General features: G+C 32.0%; 5 protein-coding genes across 6 annotated transcripts in view; 2 read left to right on the top strand and 3 right to left on the bottom strand.

The window, feature by feature from the left end:
- The first annotated feature begins 483 nt into the window (after window positions 1-483).
- LOC123704267 (NADH dehydrogenase [ubiquinone] 1 beta subcomplex subunit 8, mitochondrial) lies at window positions 484-1498 on the top strand. The gene is made up of 3 exons (XM_045652578.1): window positions 484-659; window positions 737-954; window positions 1185-1498. The coding sequence occupies exons 1-3, from the start codon at window positions 572-574 to the stop codon at window positions 1395-1397; spliced, it is 519 nt and encodes a 172-aa protein (XP_045508534.1). The 5' UTR covers window positions 484-571; the 3' UTR covers window positions 1398-1498.
- Window positions 1499-1885: 387 nt separating this feature from the next.
- Window positions 1886-3043, bottom strand: LOC123704273 (mediator of RNA polymerase II transcription subunit 22). The gene is made up of 3 exons (XM_045652585.1): window positions 2826-3043; window positions 2598-2699; window positions 1886-2190 (listed from the first exon to the last, which is right to left on the bottom strand). Exons 1-3 carry the CDS (start codon window positions 2920-2922, stop codon window positions 1973-1975), a joined length of 417 nt encoding a protein of 138 aa, XP_045508541.1. The 5' UTR covers window positions 2923-3043; the 3' UTR covers window positions 1886-1972.
- Window positions 3044-3405: 362 nt separating this feature from the next.
- On the bottom strand, window positions 3406-7021 carry LOC123702233 (argininosuccinate synthase). The gene is made up of 10 exons (XM_045649930.1): window positions 6914-7021; window positions 6689-6794; window positions 6409-6569; window positions 6243-6327; window positions 5996-6141; window positions 5379-5500; window positions 4981-5132; window positions 4608-4699; window positions 4362-4510; window positions 3406-3591 (listed from the first exon to the last, which is right to left on the bottom strand). The coding sequence occupies exons 1-10, from the start codon at window positions 6976-6978 to the stop codon at window positions 3428-3430; spliced, it is 1242 nt and encodes a 413-aa protein (XP_045505886.1). The 5' UTR covers window positions 6979-7021; the 3' UTR covers window positions 3406-3427.
- A 114-nt stretch (window positions 7022-7135) lies between these two features.
- LOC123702222 (protein ROP) lies at window positions 7136-15401 on the bottom strand. Of its 2 annotated transcripts, none has more exons than XM_045649911.1 (15): window positions 15270-15401; window positions 14087-14233; window positions 13562-13717; window positions 13280-13383; window positions 12641-12789; window positions 12396-12456; window positions 12076-12230; window positions 11593-11744; window positions 10957-11111; window positions 10669-10749; window positions 10114-10281; window positions 9736-9825; window positions 9446-9543; window positions 9253-9335; window positions 7136-8769 (listed from the first exon to the last, which is right to left on the bottom strand). In XM_045649911.1, the coding sequence occupies exons 1-15, from the start codon at window positions 15295-15297 to the stop codon at window positions 8636-8638; spliced, it is 1761 nt and encodes a 586-aa protein (XP_045505867.1). In that variant the 5' UTR covers window positions 15298-15401; the 3' UTR covers window positions 7136-8635. The 2 variants fall into 2 exon arrangements, with proteins under 2 accessions (XP_045505867.1, XP_045505875.1); XM_045649919.1 differs by lacking the exon at window positions 13280-13383 and adding an exon at window positions 13044-13147.
- A 3260-nt stretch (window positions 15402-18661) lies between these two features.
- LOC123705726 (ras GTPase-activating protein raskol) overlaps window positions 18662-23203 on the top strand; it is a 114401-nt gene continuing 109859 nt past the window's right edge. The window contains exon 1 of the mRNA XM_045654705.1: window positions 18662-18817. Coding sequence (XP_045510661.1) covers window positions 18751-18817 — 67 coding nt within the window. The 5' untranslated portion in view covers window positions 18662-18750. The remainder of the gene's footprint in view (window positions 18818-23203) is intronic.

Below are 23203 nucleotides of genomic sequence, written 5' to 3'. Positions count from 1 at the left end.
CGTTCGTTCAAGCACTAAATGTATTTGGATGTATTAACGAGCGTGCGGAAGCCAACGCTAGCGAACGATAAATATCCATCGTTGGGCGTTCGTTGGGTTGGTCTGTACCCACCATAATACGAAGATGCGAAGGATTTCAAATCGAACCCATGATACTAGATTTTGCCCACGTACTAATCCGCATAATTTTCGTTCCTGTTTTTGTCCCATCTCTGTACCAAATTTCATCTTGAAAGATAGATAGACAGACGGGCAGACAGAGTATTTTAGCATTTTTAATATTGGATAGAATTTTAAATGTTTTCGGTTACCGGCCGCGGCAGCCTGAGCGGTAATTACCTAGCAAATAGAGTGTGAGTGGTAATTGGCACTGTGAGTGGTGACATCACGGTGACATGAGTGAGTGGTGACAAAAAAAAAACTAATGCAATCTGCGTAATTATACACACTCTGTGCAAATGTGGTGCGAGGATTCTTGGGAGCATTCGAATTTCAACAGCTGAGTTTTGACAGTTTTCGTGAGTTCTGTCATCCGAACCCGGAACCACAACCTCCGAAAAAATAAAGCTCAATGGCTTCTTTATTTAAAAAAGCATTATTGCTGAAACCAAATGTAGTTCGTAAATCAGTAGGGATACTCTGCAATGCTACTCGAAACCGTAAGAATTCTCTGACATTACATTTTTCTTTTAGATTTTGTATTTGTTATTTTACTGTTATGACGTAACAATTTTAGATTGGAATTATCAATACAAGCCTGGTCCATTTCCCAAGTCTCAGGCAGAAAGAGACGCAGCCGCAAAGAAGTATGGATTGTTACCTGAAGAATACCAACCTTATCCGGAAGAAATGGGTTATGGAGACTATCCTAAACTTCCCGACATCGGTACCGATTCGAAAGATCCCCATTACCCGTATGATTTGCCAGATTTGAAGAGGAACTTTAATGAGCCCGTATGTATTTTATTCTATTATCTTTAGGCAGTGTTCATAATTAGAATATAATATTCATCAACTTATTCCTAATATTTATATGGATTGTCGCATAATAAGTAGTAATATAACCAAACACATTATTTGTATTGTATTAATTCTTTTGCAAATGAATTACTTTTATAGCAGCTTTATAGGTAAAAAAACGAAAGTCATTTTACCTATTTTAATGTTAAGTATAATTTTTTCAGTTCCATGCTACAGCAGAATTATTTGGTGAAGATCGCTATGACCCTAGTATGAAGCCAAGGATCCCTGTGTGGGAGCAGTGGTGTTGGTTCTTGGGTTGCATGACCGGTTTCTTTGCCCTCTTCTTCTACTTGGAAGACTATAAATTTGGTAGACCAGTCACTGAGAAGCAGTATCCCAAGGATGGACCTCATTACATGTTCAGTACAAACTAAACTGCACATGGTTTAATTAATTATTGTTATTAGTCAAAGAAAATTTGTTGAAATAAACGGTTCCATTTTTAGTGACCCTGAATAAACGAAATACAATATAATTTTGTATCTTTTTCATGAAGAAACATGTGATTTGCATCAATACCACAAATTATTAAAAATTAAAAAAAAAATATTCTATATGTGGTATGAAACTATAAAAAAGAATCACAAAAATTAAAAGGTCAATTGTTTTATTACTGAAAATAATTAGCTTTATTTTCATCGAGAAGTTATCATTAGAATCCTACATTACCCCTAATGAACATAGGGTATATTAATACAAGATGAAATAAGGATCCACATTAAAATTTTTACAATGTAATAGGTTTGTCTGCGGGTAAACCGCATAGAACAGCTGGTATCCTATCCTACTATGTACTCATATTATAAATGCGACGGAAACTATGCGGGGTTTTTCTTTGAAAATGCAGGAGGAAAGATTATAATAAAGATAGATGAAAACTTTTACTTTCCTAAAAATAACTTAATTAATTTATTCTAATAAATACAAAATACTTCAATTATACTATCATTCACTTGTATATACTGGTAAAGTATTCATCTTCTAAGTCATACAAGTCTGCAGCGATGTCATCTCTTAGTGACATGAGTTTCTGATCACATTCTTGTTGTTTTGTTCTAAACAGTTTTGAATTTTGGGTTATTGCTTCATTCACAGATGGAAAATCATTTAATATTAGATATTGTTTGATATCTGACACAAGTTTCATTAGTGACTCTCCTGCACGCACTGAAATATAATATAATACCCAATTAATTTATACTATCTAATATTATAAAGCTGAAAAAATTTTTTGGTTGTTTGGTGAACTGGCTAATGTTAGGTAGTCTTATTTATCGAGAAAGGTGTAACCTTATCATCACACTAAGAGCATATGCAGACTGCAGAGCAATGTGAGTAAAACCATGGGCCACAGGTAACTACCTAGAAGGTTTATTTTTAAAATGTATATTTAACTAAATATACATTTTACAAAATAAACCTTTTTGTTCGCATTACTTCAGATGCAACTTATAAGAAAAGCCTTAGATATGGATTTTGGTCTACCAAAATTCATTCATTCAACTTATGATGAGTACAGATAATGAAATGATGGGCCACCAAATGATTTACATTTTAAATAATAAATACTATACCAATATTCGCAGCTCTCACTTGCATTTCAAATGTGTCTTGTTCAATTTGTGTCATTCTATTTAATTGAGATTCATTGTCACCTTTTGCAAGTTTAATTATTTCTGTAACATAAAATTAGATTTGTAAATTATTAAACTATTGACACTACACATTCAATTGAATTAAACAACTTTACAATAACAAACTGTAAAATTGTACAAAAAACTACTAATACTAATATGTATTACCTTCGAAATTTTCAAGCATACTTTTAACATCTTCTTTCAACCGAGTTGTGTATGATTTAAGTAAAGCTTCCTTGTTCTGGGGTAAATTACGATGCATTTTTATATTCAATGGTTGTATAAATTTGATAAATGAATGTACTACTTGGGACTTTTACTTATTTTTTTTTTTATTTAAACACGGTAAAACCATACAACAACAAACAAAATTTCTAATACCTATCCCAACCTATCCTATAGGTAACTATAACCTACCTAATGCCTACCTACTACTCCTAGTACCTACTTGCTGTGTTTGTGACTTTGACAATTGACATGTACTTCAGACATCTCAATTCTCATCTGACTTTGACACTTGGAATACAGGCGATCAAGAGGCAATTCAAGAGGCGATGTAAAATTTAACCACAGATAAGTTTTTTAATAAAGTTATGTCGCGGTTGTGGTCGCGGACTTGGTCGCTGTGGTCGCGAAATTCGTGTTGTCAAGATCTTTATCAATTTCATTACTTCTTAATATCTATGTTTTAAGTCTTTTTTATGTGAAAATCACAGTGGAAATGAAGGAAGAAAAATAAATAATGTATGTAAATACATAAGATTTATTTAATTTTTAGTATTATTTACAAATCGTGCGTACTCCTTTAAACGTATCGCATTAATATTGATAAATCCAGTGCTATCTTCAGGCGAGAATCCTCCAGCAATATCCATGGATACAAGATCCTTGTTGTATAAGCTTGTAGGACTTTTTCTTGCTAAAATTGTTACTGAAATATAAAAAAAAAAGATAAATAAAAAAACATCGAACTCCCATATAGTAGTTACCTACATAAGTCTTTAAAGGAGACCGTTCCTTTTCCTTTTTATAGGCTTCGAAACGTTTCCATGTTTTTAAAGGTATAGAAACGTTCACGCTCAAGGATGGCAATACGAAAGTTAGGTGATTGCCCGTCTGAGTCAACTCACACCAAAAGAGCGTCGAAGCGCAGCGAAGCGGAGCGCAGTTTCAGTGCCATATGAATTTTAACCTTATTTTCATTACTATAATACTTATTATCGCATGAGAAACTCGAACGAGTCGCGCGGATGCCCGCGGCGCCACTGGAATTCCGCGGAATTCCAGCGGCGCCGCGGGCTTGAGTTTCTCAGGCGATAATAAGTTTTATAGTAATGACAATAAAGTTAAAATTCATATGACACGGAAACTGCGCTCCGCTTCGATGCTCTTTTGGTGTGAGTTGACCCTTATACATTTGAGCGATCAAGTCTGATATAAATTGTCGTTTTAAAATACAATATTGATTGTATAATATAATCTGGCCTATCGTTTTGATTCATGAATCATGATTGCTTTTACCCATATATACCAGACGAATAAACCGTCCCCCTTTAATTCGAATCTCATACATCATAGCCGGCGCGTAAAGAAGAATTTTTCGACTCTACATTATGATACTCATCTCACTTTTAATAATCTTGAAAAGAACTTAAAAAAATATAGTTATGATATGAAATTTATACTATAAATGATGCTTACAATTTCCTTTATAAATTTGTATTGTGACTGTTCCATTCACTGATTCCTGAGACATCTCTAAGCACTTTTTGGTATAAGTGGCCTCTGGAGAAAACCAAAAGCCATTGTAAACAAAATCAGCCATTTTATCTTGAAGGTATTTCTTAAGTCTGCAATGTAAATATAATGTTACTTATATAAATGGTTTAGATTTTAGATAGGTGAAAAAATTTAATTCATACATGATACAAATGTATTGAATGTAACCTTAGAACTTCCTTATCCAAAGCAAAAGCTTCTAAATCTAGGTGCGCCGCATGCAAAATTGTTCCAGCTGGAGTTTCATATAGGCCTCTAGACTGTAAGAAGGAAATATCATGTGAACATTTTAACACTTATCCACTTTTTTATTTATATAAAATCGATAGATGTAGATAAAAGGGGAATATTTCCATTGAAACTGGTTGTTCTTGTGAATATAATGTTTAAAAGATATAAGATCGCTGCAATTAAATTATGCATATCTCAGGGAATATCCATTTTTATAAATATGTTACTTATTTCTTGAATTTATCAAATATTAGTAGTACATAGAAAAATCCTATATATATATATACAATTTCAAAACCGATTTGATTACCTTAAGTCCAAGAAATCTGTTTTCTACAATGTCTATACGACCTACACCATGCTGTCCTCCCAATTTATTCAAAGTTTCAACAATTTTAAGGGGATCATTAATGAATAAAGCCTTCTGTTGTCCGCTTGGAATGTTGATAGATACAGGCAATCCTACAAAATAAGCCATAAATAATTTCATATTGATTACTCTAAATGATTGTAGCTTGAAGAAATACTCGTATGTATATTGCAATAAATTTCTAGCGTGAATTTAAATTTTCTAAATCCACTCGGCAGTACTAGAGATTACTTCCTACAAACAAACTTACAAATTGTTCAAACTTTACCATAAAATGTTTTAAAAACGACAGAGGTTTTCAAGTAACTACTTTTTTTAATTATTAATATCGATATAACCTTTATCAAAAGTGATATCAATGACGCTGGGGTAATCTTCAGCTTGTTGAAGATCTCGAGTCATCTTATAAATCCCCTTTGGAGGTATTGCGGCTGGATCTTCCAGGACTCCCGATTCATAGCTAAAAAAGTAAATAAAATAAAAATTACTATTCACTCGAAACAGATTTCGCAATAAGACGAAGAAAATGTGTGGAATGTATTAATTTCATTTTTGGCTTTAATGCTTATATATTTGAAAAATATAAGGAATACAAAAGAAGATCGATCTGCGAATCAGAAATGATCACAATGAGACAGCATTCGAACTGATTTCGACTGTGATTTCGACCGCGGGCTCGGTGGCGCCCCACGCCCGCGCCGTTTTGCAACGAACGTTTAAATTTTTAAAATATCATACATTTTTTTAATAGAAAGTATTTGATTTATTTGATTTGTGGGGCTTGGCTTGCTATAATAATCTAATACGTAGATAAGTACGCCTATATTATGCAAAAGTAAATGAATTTTAATTTGCACTTACACATTTTTTATGATATTATTTGAATGCGATTTTATTCAAATAATTTTTATAATTTACTGAATAATAATAATGGATAAAATAACATAATTATAACCTGATATGCATGATATTCTCGTCTGTGGACCATGGTTCTTTGGGCGTTGCAGAAACAGGAATATTCTCTTGTTTGGCGAATTCAAGCAAATCTTTACGTCCTTGGAATCTATTGAAGAATTCAGGAAGGCGCCATGGAGCAATTACCTAATAAATAATAACATAAAAATTGCCCGTGAAACTTGTGTATCTTTGCAAAGTATTCATAATCTATTTAAAATTATTTAAGAATTGCGATCCCGACTTACTTTTCCCTCAGGCCAGAGAGAATAAACACTCAACTCGAATCTGACTTGGTCGTTCCCCTTTCCAGTCGCACCATGGGAAATATACCTGTAAATAATCGTAAACATGTTCATGTTTGCTTCAACAAAATTTTAAGGCAATTTTAAGTTATTGTAAGTAAAAACTTACTTAGCTCCTAATCTCTTTGCAGTGTTTACAATGCCGACTGAGATGCAGGGACGGGCTAGAGACGTTCCCAAGTAGTAACGACTTTCATAAACTAATCCCATTTGAATTGCTGGTAGCATGTAATCGCTGACAAATTGTTTGCGTAAATCTTCTACAATCACCTTATAAAAGACAAGAAAAAATAAAATAATTATTAAATTATGTACTTTTAAATGTTTTTTATTCATATTTATTGCTTAAATAGAAAGAATTAAAAAAAAATAAAAAAAAAACATCTTACGTCTTTCGCACCAATTAACATAGCTTTCTTTTTAGCTTGAGCGAAGTCTTCATCTTGGCCAATGTCTGCCATATAACAAACGACGTCGTAGTTTTTCTGAATTAACCTGTGTAATTTTTCATAAAATTATTAAACTATACGTATAGATACTTAAAGAAAATTATTTTAAAGTAAATACTTTTCATAGCCTTTTTTTTAACCGAACCAAAATTAATTTAAATTTACCATTTTAAAATGCAGCTGGTGTCTAATCCACCAGAATATGCCAAAATAATAAGTTCTTTAGCCATGACGCGTTCTCTCTCTGAAGCCCAACTAACTAATGTGTACTATTAACACTATTATTAAACAAAATGATAACCCTTACCCCTAGGTCGCCAACATCTTCACTGAAGTCATTTGATCAAATTGAAGCCTTATCAATGGTACATAAATAAAACGATGATAATGGTTAAGAATAATTTAATAAAACTGTTAACAGATGAATACTGACAATACAATTAATATGCATATTTCTACATAATTGCACAAATCTTTAATAACTAAAACGAAGCTAAGAACCATGGGTCAAGTGGAGTTCACATGATAAATTTGTATTGACCGAATTATAGAGAAATTTGTAATCTGACCCATCGCTTTTCCCCTCGCATATACCGATTGTAGCTATTATCTATAATATAGCTGTTTATCACTATGTGTGTATATCTTTTATATATCTAGTATAGTCGTAAATATGTGAAAATCAGAAAAGGTCGACAATGATCTGTCCAGGTTTTAAAAATACCGTAGCATCAATATATGCCAAAAAGCCAAGTGTTTTATGACTTCGTTGTAGTAAAACCGACTACACTAAATACATAACTACATAAGTATATAGATAAAACCATAAAACACATTCTATGTGCTAAATATAGGTCAAAGGTTTATTACTATTTGTTAATATTAAATAATTTAACACTACCGAGAGAAACTGACTTATTTATATAAGAGATATAACGTTGATTAAAGTCATGTGATTAATTTATTATAATGATATATTCTACTGCGGAATGTAAACAATTGATGTAGATTAGCTCAAATTCATAATAAATAATAAAATATATAGGTAGTTGAACATGTTGTTATTATAAATATGTTTACTTGATTAAATTCATAATAATATCTTGAAAGATAGCAATAATATGACTCAATGAGAAAAATTTCAACATAATTTCCTTTAAATTAATCAAACAATATTTTTTTTAACATCCCATACAGCTAAAACGGTAATTTATTTATCTTAAACATCAAAGCGAGTTCTGATACGAATTATAACAATAAGTACTAGTACATACATTCATTTGTTCTAGACGCTATCTGAATTATTCTAATAACGACATATGCTACTTTAAGGAAGAAAAGTTTATAATTTTGGGACATTTTAGTTCAAATAAATGCATTGGTTATTTGATATATAACTGAAACAAACGTGAATAAAAAAAAATGTTACAAAAATAATTGCAATATGGGTAACCTGATTTTTCATTTAAATTTAATTTTATATAGCAATACTTAAATGATTTTAACTAGAGTAAGGTAGGTACTAAATATGAATACTATAAAGTACACACTGACCAATGCTTTAATCAAATTTAAATTTATACATTTAACAGCAACACTTTTAAAACTTATAACATGTAACATAAATTATAGTATTAATAAAATAAACATTTTATACATTGTCTTTTAATATAATCTATATAATAATAAGGAAAAGTTAGATGTCACACCCCATCTCGATATAATTATAATACTTAATTTCGTGTGAATAAAATCACAAATCATAGGCAATTAAGACACGATTGTACTTTTCAAAGTACCCTCAAAACGCGTTAAACGAAACCCAATCTAACGGTGAATAAATCGGGAGGTTTGAAGGAAAAACCAAAGATATATAGAGGTCAATGTTTAAGCCGTGAGAGAGCTGAGGTCCGAGAGGAAGTTGTCCGGGGTGAGAATGTGGGAGGAGCCGATGATCACCTCCCAGTTCTTGAGTGCCGCCGTGACTTCGTACGCGCAACGTACCTCCGAGAAACACACACCTGGAAGTATCATATATAGGTATATATAAGGTTATCAATTCGGCCGGTATGGTTTTTTTATGTATGTACACCGATTACTCCGAGGTTTCTGAAGCGATTTACGTGATTCTTTTTTTGTTCGATGCGGGATGGTGTCGAATTGGTCCCATAAAATTCTTATTCGGATAGGCTCAGTAGTTTTTATTTTATGAGCATTTTTTCTGTATTTGTAAATGTTGTAAGTGCAAGTTTGAAGTCGGTAGTTTTTAACGCAGTTATCACTTGTTTATCTATAAAGAGATCGTGATGAAAACGACATATCCAAGAACTAAATGTAGGAAACATGTCAAGTCACCTCACGTCAACAAACGGATTTTGATGATTTTTTTTATAAAAAAAATTTATATTTCTCGATAAACAGCATTTTATTTAACGAGTTTGAATAATACAATACATGGAGTGTAATAGAATAAACCCTTATTACTGCTTTGTTAAGTGACTTACCTCCAACCACAAATACGATCAATCGAGGTACATTCTTGATGGTCTGTTGAGCTTTATCCTTGTGCCAGTGGCCGTAACGGACGCTAAAGAGCAAAAAGAACATACAATTCATACGTAAAATATTTATACTTAAATAAATACACACTAAAATACGTTTTTTTAATGCAATATCAGATTTCATAATATTATTTACCTCGTTGGAGCTTGGTAGCCGGAAGTTTGAGCGCGACCGGCCAGGAATGGGAAGTGACGTTGATCCAGCTTATCATCAATAGCGTCCTCCATTATGTCCTATAAAAATATCGCAAAAAAGTTATGTTAAAGTGAAGTGCAAGCCTCTATAGATCTTTGATTGAAATTACTACATAATGTATAACAACAAACTAACAACTGTTGTGGCAATTATTAAAATATGATAACTGTTTCAAAAAAAAATATATATATATATACATGCTACATATTTTTGGCAAAAAAAATTCTTACTTTAATAACAGGTGTCCATCGGGACATCTGATAAGTTTGTTCGGTGATCCTCTCCTTCCGTGGCACTTGATATTGCTTTTTCCTGTTGCCCTAAAAAAAAATAACAAAATATGTTATGGTGTTTTATCAATTAAGCATTTATAAGGTTATTGTCACAATTTTTATTTGACATAACTGTAAGTTTTTTTTTTAACATCTACTACAAATTCCCATATGAAAAATCACATTCGAAAATATAATCATTATTTTCGTATGAAACATGAAAAATGATTTAAACTTTACGACCCACTATAATATCATTAAAAAAAAATAACTAAAATAAATGCCTAGGTAACCATCCCAAATGAAAAATGTAATAAAAATATGGTATATACTAACATCTACAACAACATTCAAGCCGAGGTTGGCCAGATTCAGCAGGGCTTGCTTATCAGATGGTTCTAGCTGCGCGTGCGTAACCAGCTTGTTGAGATTCTCCTCCGAGATGCCATTCTTCGACATTATGTACAGCGCTATTATACGCATCTTGTCGTAGTTCTTGACGGACTGTGAAATTATTATTATTTATTATTATTAAAAATGGTGAACAAAATATGCTGAACATATTATGAATGGACAACTTCCACCGATTTTTTTTTTCAATTAAAAAGGTGATCACTAAATAAGCATGTAGCAGAAAGTTTAGAGCTATGAGAAATTAATACCGTAACTACAACTAGTCACAATCGCATATTAAAAGGTGGCCTAAAATGTCTGAGCAGCTTTATATAAAATACTTATTTAAATTAACACCTTATTTCGTGACACACACCATACACCTTATGTTTAAAACTATTGTGTGTGTATACGCTCATATAAGAAAAACTATATGACAAAAGTATGTAAGTTTGGTAACTATGAAGTGTTAATAAATATGATATATTTTAACTGTACCTGATCCAAAAGAACTGGAACAATGCTCCTCATGTGGTCTTTAATTTTCTCTCCCTCGGCATCAGTACCCATTGCAAGATCCTTAACATAGATTTTGTATTAATAAACTAAGAAATTATTAATTAAGTTTGAAATTATTAGTATTAATAAACTAACTATTCCAATACAAAATAAGATATTATAGAATTTTTGATATAACATTTCTAAAATCTATCTACTAACGTACTAACAACAAATACTTTATTAATTGTATTTTTGCAACTTCACTTGTATTTAAATAATTTTTACCTGTTCAACTTTGCAGAGTTTGTCGACATATCCCTGGTATGCCTTCATGCAATCTTCAGCAAGGCGCAGATGAGTAGCGTACTTCGATAGCTCCTTCTGGTACTGGGGCATCTTCTTGATCATGAGTGATAGATCTCGCATAGATTGTTTGTCACCTGAATGGGATAATTTTTTATACAGAAATTGTAGTGATAATAAATTTAATTATGTATGGATAGTTTATATTGTAGCCTTTTGTTTACGTAGTTCGCACGTAATGCGCACAATTTCGTCAATTTACGTTTGCAAGGAATTTGAGCATAAACAATCAAAACTCGACGCACGACAAAAGCAGCGAGCGTATTACGTGAAAAATAGGCCTTAGTATAATATAATGTGCTTTCAAAACACTGTTAATTAAATAAAATGTTTGAGAGATGGAGGAAAAGATTAACATATTCCTCCAATATAATAAGTAATAACTATTACATCTTTTAAACATTTTGCGTGAGGAAATTGCAAAAAGTTGCAATTTAAATGATGAACTTTTAACAAGAAATATATGAGCACACATTGCTATCACATACCAACTATAAGCTCAATGCTATCTATTTCTAATCTTTAATGTTAAATATCAAGAATAAATTAAAAACATACCTCCTCCCATGCGCTTGGACTCAGTGAATTTCTTCAAATTCTTGGTGACTGACGTGGACACAACAGCAATGTGCTGATGGCGCAGCTCCACCCAGAGCTCGTCGTTTTCATCCAACAACACTTCCTTCATGCTCCCGGCTGATGCTTCATATCTTTAAATAACATTATATATCAGTTAATAATAATTAATTTTTAAATTTAGACTTTATTTATTTTGTATGTATAATCAATTCAGAAATTATGAGATTGTTTACGAATTTTGTGGTATATTATAATAATTTTTAGAATCTTGGATATTAGTGAATTTGAGACTTTCATATTAACGATTTATTGAAAATGTCCCATTAACATTGTATGAATAAATTGACTTTATTAAATTAAATAATGTGAATTGTTATGTAGATTTGGAAATGTTCAACAAATGTTTATCCCCAATCCCCATGCCATAGAATGTCAAAGCTAGTAAAAAGCAAGTCAACAAACCTGTAGACATCATTCTCAATGGGCAGCAGATCATAGGCCATGGCCTGCAGGGTGAGCTCATGCAAGAGTGGGGACACGCAATCGAACCCGCGATCCAAAACCAACAGCTGAGACCGTGCTTTCTCCGGACCTTCACCCATGGTTGGCTCGTCAGCCTGATAAATATATATAAATGGAAGTTATAACATAATATTTTATAGGAAATTGTAATACTTTATTAAATATGGTATCGGAAATGATAAAATGTTACGGATTATGATATCATTCGCACTTTAAGCATGCATTTCATAGATTTATTTGAATACAAAAAAATGGCATACCTTGTAAGCATCAAGCTTTTGTTGAATAAGCTGTGCTAATTCCACATTTCGCTCCCAGTCGCTGAAAAAGATATTATGGCATCAACTAAAATCATATCAAACATAAAAATAAATAGTATAAGTAACAAAATGTATTAAAATTTTTTAAAGTTACTGCATTGAAGTTGTGAAGTGAAACTTATTAATTTAATATTTAAGACAAATTAATTATCAGTTTGAACAATATCAGAAAGTTGGTGAATTACCTGCGATATCGCACCGACGGATATTCCCCAAGCGTTGCGCAAAGCGTAGCGATTTGTTCTGCAATACGCTCCATGTTGGCATTGCGAGTTTGGGTGAGCGCTGGGTTGTACATGCATTGGAAGGTTTCCGGAGAGTCCAGCGAGAACACCTATAATTGAAACAACATGTAAAGAAGGATATCTTGAAATTTTTTAATAAAGTGTACTTAATAGAAATCATCATATTATTTGGATTAGCTTAATTTTTTTTTAGATAATTAAATACATAATTTTTCTACTTAAAAGACCTTTAATATTGAGGCTTATAGACAGAGAACCAAACAGGAAATAAATCGTCTGTTAAATATTTAATAATACATTGGCCTGAAATAAAATGAACCATCTATTTTCACAAACATATCACCTGGCTCTCATAAGGTAAAAAGGCGATGTTGATTTCCTTCAATGTTTTAATTTTTCTTGCAGCAGAAGACTTGCATAGTTCGTTGAACAATTCCTCAGGACACACTAGTTTAGAGCAGCGTGTAAAGTAATAATGGAATCTCAAAATAGTTTTATGGTATACATAGTAATTCGTAATAACATATAAATTCTACTCGGTGAAATACTGAGAGGGCAAGCAAAACTGAAAGAACAAACCTGTTGTTCATACGGTATGTAAGCTATGTTGATTTCCTTTAATGTTTTGATATATTTAGCTACACGACTACGGGATAATTCATCAAATAGTACATCAGGACAAGCTGTAAGTAAAAGTAAAATAAAATTGAAAATGCAACTAAATATCAAGCTAATAAATGTAAATAAATAATAAATAACTATGAATTATGATATGTGAATAAATGGATAATGTGTGTATCACTGTAATGTGTATGTACTATAGCAATTTTTTTGTTATGGATAATAACTTTAAAATATTACCTTCAGTGAAAAACACATGTGCAGCCTTGTACATAATACGATTGCCTATCGAGAAGTCATTGATAAGAGCATGTACTGACTTTTCAGATGGAGTGATTAAATAAATTCCATCCATTGTGTAGAGTGGTTCTCTCTTCTTATGAATATCTTCCACCACTGAAACATACAAGGTTCAGTACCATAGATATATTTAATAATATATTTTTAATTAAACATCATTTTGATACTTTGTTACAAAATACTATGCCAACATTTTGTTTTCATAGATTGGTATACATATTCTACACTATAGCTAAACAAAATTTCAGAACAATACTAAAAATCTCTGCCTTGACAAACACTGCTAGCACTGACCTAGTAACTTATTTTTACCTAAAGAATCTATTGTTTGCTTTTTTCACTAACCAATTTTGATATTTATCAGCCAATAAGGTTTCTCTATTAAAAGCAAATATGCTGAGTCAATTGCTATTTAAAAGACATCTATAATGAAATTGTGACAATAATAAAAAGAAAACAACATACATGTAATCCCCTCGGCGGAAATGTCATGCATTTTGCAGCAAGCAGACACCATCCTCATAGACAGCTGATCCACAATAAGGATCCTCCATTCCACTTTCTGATTTTCTTTACCTTTGGGCCGGTACCGAATGACTTCATTCATAATCTCTGTAAAATTGATTGTTTTTATTAGCTCTACAATAAAACCAGGGTTATTAAATGCATTAGACCTATTGTATATTGTAGATTACTAGTGAGTAGTGACCTGCTCCGGCTTTATCTAATATAATAATGCATCACAGTCAAATTTAGATTAATTCCATAGGTTTAAAGATCTAGCATACATAATTAGTTAATTACATAGATTTACATAGACTTATATTTTTTTTTACATAATTATCAAGATAAAACCTTTCATAAAGTCTTCTATACTATCTACATACGTCTTATATCTATGACAAGCATCTTAAAATAACTTTTAAAATCTTCTAATATTTCTTTCTTAACTAGAAAATTCTGTTTCATCAAAATCCTACAGTGATCATTTATTTTTCTGGTTTTAATAATACTGCGCAGTTTATAGCCAATTATGTATCCAAGTTTGCAAATAAAACAAAAAAAAAATATTTAAACCTAGTTATAGTTACTTTTATTACGAAAATAAGCTAAAGCTTAAAATTATTGAGTAAACATGATGGCATTTTGCATTTAAGTTATAAAAATAGTTATAAAGTGGGCAGTAAGTAGTATGACCGCAATGTATGACGTTTTCTCACCCCGTTCCCACCCCACTGTGAAGTGACAAGAAAATCAATAACAGACACCTAGGTCAACTTTAGCGACGTTTTATTTTTTTATTTCACTATTTATTTACAGATTTAGTTTATAATAATTATTATGGAATGATGAATGTATCTGTTAATATTACTCGTTAATGATGATAAAACTACGAAAAGTTAATCATTTTGGAATGTGATTTCTGATTGTCATATTCTACTATAGGGAAACAGGAATTTATTTTTCTCACCCGTTAACCATTAGTTGATTTTACAATTATTCCATATACACTATTATTTATTATTGACTAAAAATATTAGTCATCGATAAAAGATAGGTGGGCTAGAGTTACGGTTTCGTAAAGATCAGTCATAAACCTAAGCTTCTTGGTCATATTAAAATATATCATAATACTTATAGTACTTACTTTGTCCAACTAGAGCTTTTAGAGCCATCTTGAACTGTAAAATTTGTTTCAATAACAGCGATTAACGAGCACAAAACTTAAGAATTTTCATTCAACAAAGATTTTCTCTATTTGACATTTGACAATGCACTGAAGTGTGAACGATCAACGATTACCCTGAACCCGTCTGAAGTTAGATAAATGTTGCTATAATAATAAATTTCGAAGTTCAATGTTGTACTATTATGGGTACCATTCACAGGCGCACCCATCCGCTGGATTTGTAGCTGGCGACAAGTCCGCGGACAAATCTGCGTGTGTATGTGTAGTTGTGCGCGGCTCGCGGCTCGGCGCGGCGCTCGCCGTCTGGAGACGGAGAGTGATAGAAGGTGATAGACGTGTAGTGTGTGGGCGATGACGGATTTGTCCACGGATTGGTACGGCTCGGGGCTCGGCTCGCGGTGCGTGTAGTGAATGCCGGGCTTAACAATATCTTTGTGTGCTACGCAAGAAGCGTAGATCTAATACACTGGAGATTTCGGTATGAACATTGACGTGTAACAAGAAAATCTAATTTAGCATCATTTTAGTAAGCAGTCATGGTAAATTTGTTATTTCCCCAATACTTTATCATTTTTCAACAAGTTTTCAATAAACAAATTTAACAAGTAAGGTAACCATGATGACGAGTTTTTATGGATAGCGAGGAGAATATATTGTTATAACAATATTATGATGAAAATTTAGAACACCATTTTAAAGATTGTTACTAGTAATGAAACAACACACGACATCGGTATTGCACTCACATGCAGTTATAAGATTGTTCGTTTTTACATTGAAATTTATACTTTTTTAACTTACCTTATATTTTTTTGTTTTACGTATTTCAGCTTTCCAAAAAGTAAAATCAAGGTTACTGAGGATTACGACCCAGAAAAAAATACCTTTTGAAAAATAAACTTTGTAAAGTTAGCTGAAATTTGTGCAAGGCCGCTAAACAGTTTTTCTTTGATGATTTTGGCTGGAAATTGACCAGTGGAAGCAACGCGTTTCAAAAGAAGATCTGAGTAGCTTACAATTTGGTAAACAGCATCTGATGGAAATCACAACTTTCCTCTATTTACAAAGGATGTTAATGCTATATATCGGTTCATATCCAAGCTTTGTAGCCAAAAGTTGTTTAAAACTATCATTCTATACCAATTAAAATTTTATGTACCTATAAAGTATGACCATAATATTATAATATAAATACTGTTAAAAATATACCTTTGTCGTTATTATTTATAGACCATGATTTTTAGTTTTTTCTATTTTGAAAAATCCTGAATTTACAAACCAGCGTGGTCACTCAACAGAAAGAGACAAAAAACATGACTGACGTCATTCTAGATCATATTTTCTTGTTACAAGTTATTGGTCATAGTGCAATCTCCAGTGTATTAGATATAAGCTTCTTGGTGCTACGCAAGAAGCTTAAATATATAGTACACTGGAGATTGCACTATGAACGTTGACAAGTCACGGGAAGGTATGACCTTGAATGACGCCTGGTTGTTCCTTCATCCCTTTCACATCAACTTGCCAAGTTAGGTGTGAAAGTAGATATAAGCTTCTTGGTGCTACGTTTAATATATCTATGCACGAAAAAAATAATATACTGTTATTATCACAGTTATTATTCACATGGTATGTGTATTTAACTAAGATTTAACTTTAACAAAAACAAATAAATGTAATCTCTTTGAACATTAGATGGCGCGTAACGGAAAAATTTCACGCGTAACGAAAAAATGTTACACTAATTTTTTTCCAATCCCGAGTAGTTTCACTTCAATAACGTAAAATTCTTAAAAAAGACTATCATTTTTTGTTTTTGTAACGATAAATATTTTAAAATAATATTTACTGTATTATTTCAAAATTGTATGATGCCATTCATTGAAATAAGACACACCTAAATGTTAACTAAATAGGTACATGAACAATACACACGTTCTAATCTTACACAGATAATCTTAGATCCGAAATGGTAATTCAAATTTCATATTTTTACCAATTTCCTTTTCCTCAAATTTCCTTATTAATTAGCCTTGTAATTAGCCGATGTTTTTTAGTAATAATTTAAATAAGACCAAGTTCTGTATTTGGTTATTAGGTTTTTTATATGCCTGGTACTCAATCACTACGTAGTAAAACAATGTCCCTATGTCCATTTGTATGCTTAAATCTTTAAAACTACGCAACGGATTTAGATGTGTTTTTTTTAATAGATAGAGTGATTCAAGAGGAAGGTTTTAGTATAATTTTTTAGGTTTTAGACAAAGCGGGCGAAGTCGCGGGCGGTAAGCTAGTATTTAATAAAATATTGTTTAAATACATGAAACTAAAAGTAGGTTTTCTTATTATAGGTACTTTAAGAAAACAGTCTACCTTCATGACCTATTATTTTAATAATGGATTTTACTCTAGTCTAGAGTCTAGAGTCTAGACCATGTCCGTGTCCTAATTCCTACAGCAATCGCAAAGAAAAATAATATTTTCTATGAAGATGGAAAGTTTTATTATAGCATTTCACTAATGTTTTGTTTTCCACATACTATATTTAAATAATTTCAGATAATTTTGTATGAAATTTCAAATGTGCGCGCGCATGTAGTGATAACTCTGCCAGTAATAAAAGGGAGGGTCAATACGGGATGATAGAGACGTTGCATAGAGCTATTTCTCTCAGACATTGTTGAGTTAAAATCGTGAATAGATCCGATGCTCGGCAATTCTCGCTACGCGCGGATACATTCCGACATTCGTGATTTGTTCTTCGCAGTGTGTCGTTCAGCGTCAATTGACGAATCACAATTCAGTTTTTTGTCAGTTGTTTACGTGGTGACTGTGTATAATGTTGGAAAAGTGTATCAATCACGTGTGCGTTTATAAACAAAAATAAAAATAATTGTATTGTATTGTTTTAAGAGTTTCTTACTGCAAATAGTTAATAAACTATTAAAATTTATTTTTTAATCATTGGGGGTAGAATATATTGTAGGTAACTAAGTAATTATATTTACAAATGCGTTAGGCCTGTCATAACTTATTTAAAAAATTTATAAGGATAAAATATTATTACAATAAATTAAATAATAATGTTATTTGTTAATCACTCAAACGAAAGTAATTAAACTATGTACAACGAGTAAAAGTGAAACTTAATTGAATATACTAATACGTCATAATCTCAACGCTCGGTTCTTTTTATCAGTTTCTTTAGTTTTTTTGTTTATAATAATAATTTTGTGAAAGTTTGTAGTGTTATTAGGAGTTGAGGGTTTGTTTATGTTCAACAGATTTAAGTGCATTGGGTAGATGCTAGATATTATTCAGCACTAAAGGAAATTGCAGTGTACCTATGCGAACTTTATAACGGCGATGCATGATTTGCTATTGATGGTGTCTTTTTTGGTACTGTTAATATTTATATAGTGACTGTGAATGTGAAAAGATGAGCGAAAAAACAAATTTGGTGATCCAATACCCATGCCGTGTAGAAGGTTGGGTGGATAGATGTGGTAAGTTTATTTTTACGAATGTTTGCGAATAAAACAAATATTTTTAAGTACCTATATATTCAAACAAATGATTGTTTGAATATAAACAAATGCATTATGCAAGTGTTTATTATTGTAAAGTTATTCAAGGCGATCTACGTTAAAGCAGTTTTGGCGGTGGTTTTGGTAGGTAGCTAGGTATGACACCAACGAAGGTAGAGATGAGTAATAAAGGTCAACAATCAAGTGATGTCGAATATTTGGTAACAAAGCTTTTACACTTGTGTATAAAATATTGATCATAAATTGTATAACATTTTTGACTTAACTTATACTTACAGAGTTAAGCTTTTATTAGGTTCAAAATCCAAAATCTTGCCTTTGGCAGGTAGGTAGGTAGGTAGCTGCCTAGAGTGGTAAAGCTCTCTCCTTCATCATATCAATGTTTATAAACAAATAAAATATTTGTGTAGCATTATTTTTTTATGAATGGGTAGCCGGTAGTTAGATACCTAGGTAACATTAAACAATAAATTATCATGCTAGGTACTTAGCTAATGCACACTTAACTAATGGATAAGATTGATAGGTACACTAACTACCTACCTATTTGCACATTTTTAATATAGAGATGATGCAGTGATTTAAAAATGATAGAGTTACCAATGTACACTACGAATTAGGTACTTAAAGTTATACCTAGGTACTTTCAAAAACTCGTACGCTGTTTAACTTGAATGAACAATGATTCATCTCATATATTCGCTATACGCAATACGATAAACTAGTAGGTAGGTAACTAGGTACATAGGTAGATACAATGATTCGATTGTATGTTCGTGAATCGTGGCGCGTGCAATCACAATTATTATTATTAAACTAGCGGTCCGCCCCGGCTTCGCCCGTGGTACATATTAACGTTTTCTCTACATAAGAACCATCCTCGTACTTCAAGGAATATAATAAAAAAAGAATTATCGAAATCGGTTCAGCCGTTCTCGAGTTATGCGCTTACCAACACATTTTGCGATTCATTTTTAGGGTTCCGTAGCCAAAATGGCAAAAACGGAACCCTTATAGTTTCGTCATGTCCGTCTGTCCGTCTGTCCGTCTGTCCGTCTGTCACAGCCGATTTACTCGGAAACTATAAGTACTACAGTGATGAAATTTGATGGGAATATGTGTTGTATGAACCGCTACAAAAATATGACACTAAATAGTAAAAAAAAGAATTGGGGGTGGGGCCCCCCATACATGTAACTGAGGGATGAAATTTTTTTTTTCGATGTACATACCCGTGTGGGGTATCAATGGAAAGGTCTTTTAAAATGATATAAAGTTTTCTAAAAAACATTTTTCTTAAAGTGAACGGTTTTTGAGATATCAGCTCTCAAAGTCGTAAAAAGTATGTCCCCCCCCCTCTATTTTTATAACTACGGGGTATAAAATTCTAAAAAAAATAGAGGTGATGCATGCTAATTAACTCTTTCAACGATTTTTGGTTTGATCAAAGTATCTCTTATAGTTTTTGAGATAGGTTGATTTAACTGTAATTTATTATATTTGCTGCTACGGAACCCTTTGTGCGCGAGCCCGACTCGCACTTGGCCGGTTTTTTTATATATAAGACTAGCTTTCCGCCCGCGGCTTCGCCCGCGTTTTCAAAGAAAAACCCGCATAGTTCCCGTTCCCGTGGGATTTCAGGGATAAAACCTAGCCTATGTTACTCGTGGATAATGTAGCTTTCGAATGGTGAAAGAATTTTTCAAATCTGCCAAGTAGTTTCGGAGCCTATTCAATTCATACAAACAAACAAACAAAAAATCAAACCTTTCCTCTTTATAATATTTGTATAGACTAGCGGTCTGCCCCGGCTTCGCCCGTGGTACTTGTTTACGTTTTCTATACATAAGAACCATCCTCGTACTTCAAGGAATATAATAAAAAAAGAATTATCGAAATCGGTTCAGCCGTTCTCGAGTTATGCGCTTACCAACGCATTTTGCGATTCATTTTTATTAAGATTGTGTGATTGGTCAACTTGTCTTCATCTTATAAATTATGATAAGTACAGAAATAAGCTGTTATTATGCATTGAGTTAATACCTATGTAATGTTATAATGTGTGGGAATGCCGTTATTAATATAATTATAAAGAAATTTAATAATATATAATATATGTAACATCTTAGTGTAACATATGTATAGTATAGACTGTATAGTAAGGTATATAAGTAGTAGGTACGCACCTAACTCATATCGCTTTTTTATTTTTACTTTTTTAGTTTCTATTGCGTACATAGAAAGTCAAATTACGTAATTCATTCGTTCACAAAAATGCACTTCTTCCAACGACGTTACTTTATCCGATCTTATAAAATATTATGTTTATGCGACGACGACGATTAAATAGAAGATAACTACCTACTTAAATATAAATTAATCTCTTTAATTGTATGAAAGCTACAAAAGCAACAAATGGACAAAATAAGATAGTGTGGGAGCTATAGTTAACAACTATTATAGCTATAGTTAACAACTATAATCAATAATACCAACCTACCTACAATAATTTATCTTTGATAGTTACCTATCCCATAGGAGATATTATAAGCTAGGTAATAAGCTCTCGTTCAGAATGTTGTTTTATTCATATCTATAATCATACAATCATCTTTTTTAGTATTTTTTCCTATGAAATCTTATTGGAAATACTTATACCTACCTAGAGGCTAGAACACAAACATTTTTTTTTCATAAATTTTCAATTATTGATGTTTAGTACTTACATTACGTTACTGAATAATAAAGTAGTAGGTATACAATATTACGTTACTGAATGATTTCCAAAGGAATAATAGATGAATGATCAACTTTTTAATCATCAATTTCCATCTATCATCTTCAATATAGAGGGATAAGCTTAACATTTTTTTTTATTTCGTAAAGGCGTAGAATCTTTGGATGTAGTGAAAATTATACCAGGCTGTCTGTGGTTTTCTACCGAGTTACGATTCACCAGGCACGGCTTGATCGATTCGCTTTCTAGTTTAGGGTCCCGAGAGAAATGGTGACACGTGACAGTGACACCTTAGTGGGAAATATTAAATAATTACCGATTTTTATAGTCCACTTGGTTAATTATAACAAATACATTGTTCCTTATCTTATTTAAAACTAGGTAGGATTTTCAACAGCGATTAAGTTAAATTATTATGTAGCTATGTAGGTGGGTAGTTGTAAAGTGAACAATATACATTTTTATATTTATTATTTATAAAACTAATCATTTGTTTAAATTTACTCAAAATTACACAGCAAACTTCCTTCTAAAATAAAAAAAGACATTACAAGTAGCTTTTGATGGCACTACAAAATAAAAGTTTTTAATACATGTCTTATTTTGCAATCAGGTTTGTATTTTGTAATAGGTACGTACAGTAAAGCCTGGATTTGAATAGCTACAGAAAAGTGAAACGTATCTGTAAAGAATGCGTGAATATAAATGACAAAACATAAATGCAATACGAAGAATTGAATTAACATAGCAATTATAAAGTCGAACAAGTGGGTAAATTATTACGGGCCAATAGGTATTTAGTGATAGTATGTCCAATGAAGCCGATCATTAGTGCGTGGTTGTAGTCACTTTGTAGTTTATAGTAGGTTCAATATTTATTTTAGCATTAAATAGCACGCGTCAATAGGATTAACTACCTAGTTTATTGAGCTATTTAAATTATTATTTTTGCATATGCTAACAATGTGTATAGCTATGGTCGCTATGGATTGAAGAAATCCTGAGAAAAGTATATTCATTGTACGTGTCAATGACATCGTGGCGGAGGTGAACTGTAAAATATAATTTGGGCTTGAATAATGATTTTTATTGTTCCAGAATCTTGATACACACATTGTCTTAAGATTTTCGTAAGTATTTATTGTTGTGATTAATTAACTAATCCACATAAAAAAAAAAAATAACAACTAAGACACGCCTTAGATACCTACGTCAAATCTGGTTTACATCCTGCATTGTTAAAGTGTAGAGCCTGATTTAAATTTTTCGCTATTTGTAAAACGCGGTAGCCTTGATGCGAGTGTCGTCTTGTTTCCTTTAAAATGCTTTAAAACAAGAAGAAATCGTTGAAAGCCTATAAACATGTAAGACACGTTTGCAATACATTGTGTGTACGCGCATTACAACTTATAGACAAGCTTGGGATATTTGGATGAGTAATCTAAGTATATCTACTTTCATTCCAAGCGAAATATTCTAAAAACAGTGGTTCTTAATTGCATTACCTATAGCTACAATAACTAGATAGCCTAGATTGGCTTATCGTGTTGGATTAAGCGATGTTGTAATGTATGTCGTATTAAATCGCACTGTAACTTGTGGACATG

This window comes from Colias croceus, chromosome 2, assembly GCF_905220415.1.
Source record: "Colias croceus chromosome 2, ilColCroc2.1".
Classification (NCBI taxonomy): Eukaryota; Metazoa; Arthropoda; class Insecta; order Lepidoptera; family Pieridae; genus Colias; species Colias croceus.
The sequence above is the reverse complement of the archived record's forward strand: the minus strand, read 5'-3'. Positions and strand labels throughout refer to the sequence as shown.

Bases quoted from the DNA above. Each gene is read 5' to 3' on its own strand.
- LOC123704267 (XM_045652578.1), top strand. From the start codon at position 572: ATGGCTTCTTTATTTAAAAAAGCATTATTGCTGAAACCAAATGTAGTT. The intron at 660-736 runs GTAAGAATTCTC...TAACAATTTTAG, and splicing joins CTGCAATGCTACTCGAAACC to ATTGGAATTATCAATACAAG. The intron at 955-1,184 runs GTATGTATTTTA...TAATTTTTTCAG, and splicing joins AGAGGAACTTTAATGAGCCC to TTCCATGCTACAGCAGAATT.
- LOC123704273 (XM_045652585.1), bottom strand. From the start codon at position 2,922: ATGCATCGTAATTTACCCCAGAACAAGGAAGCTTTACTTAAATCATAC. The intron at 2,700-2,825 runs GTAATACATATT...TTTATGTTACAG, and splicing joins TATGCTTGAAAATTTCGAAG to AAATAATTAAACTTGCAAAA. The intron at 2,191-2,597 runs GTATAGTATTTA...ATTATATTTCAG, and splicing joins AGTGAGAGCTGCGAATATTG to TGCGTGCAGGAGAGTCACTA.
- LOC123702233 (XM_045649930.1), bottom strand. From the start codon at position 6,978: ATGGCTAAAGAACTTATTATTTTGGCATATTCTGGTGGATTAGACACC. The intron at 6,142-6,242 runs GTAAGTCGGGAT...ATTATTTATTAG, and splicing joins CTCTCTGGCCTGAGGGAAAA to GTAATTGCTCCATGGCGCCT. The intron at 4,511-4,607 runs GTTACATTCAAT...TTTACATTGCAG, and splicing joins TTGGATAAGGAAGTTCTAAG to ACTTAAGAAATACCTTCAAG.
- LOC123702222 (XM_045649911.1), bottom strand. From the start codon at position 15,297: ATGGCTCTAAAAGCTCTAGTTGGACAAA. The intron at 11,745-12,075 runs GTTTGTTGACTT...TGTTATTTAAAG, and splicing joins ATTGAGAATGATGTCTACAG to ATATGAAGCATCAGCCGGGA. The intron at 10,750-10,956 runs GTAAAAATTATT...ATCTATGTTAAG, and splicing joins AACTCTGCAAAGTTGAACAG to GATCTTGCAATGGGTACTGA.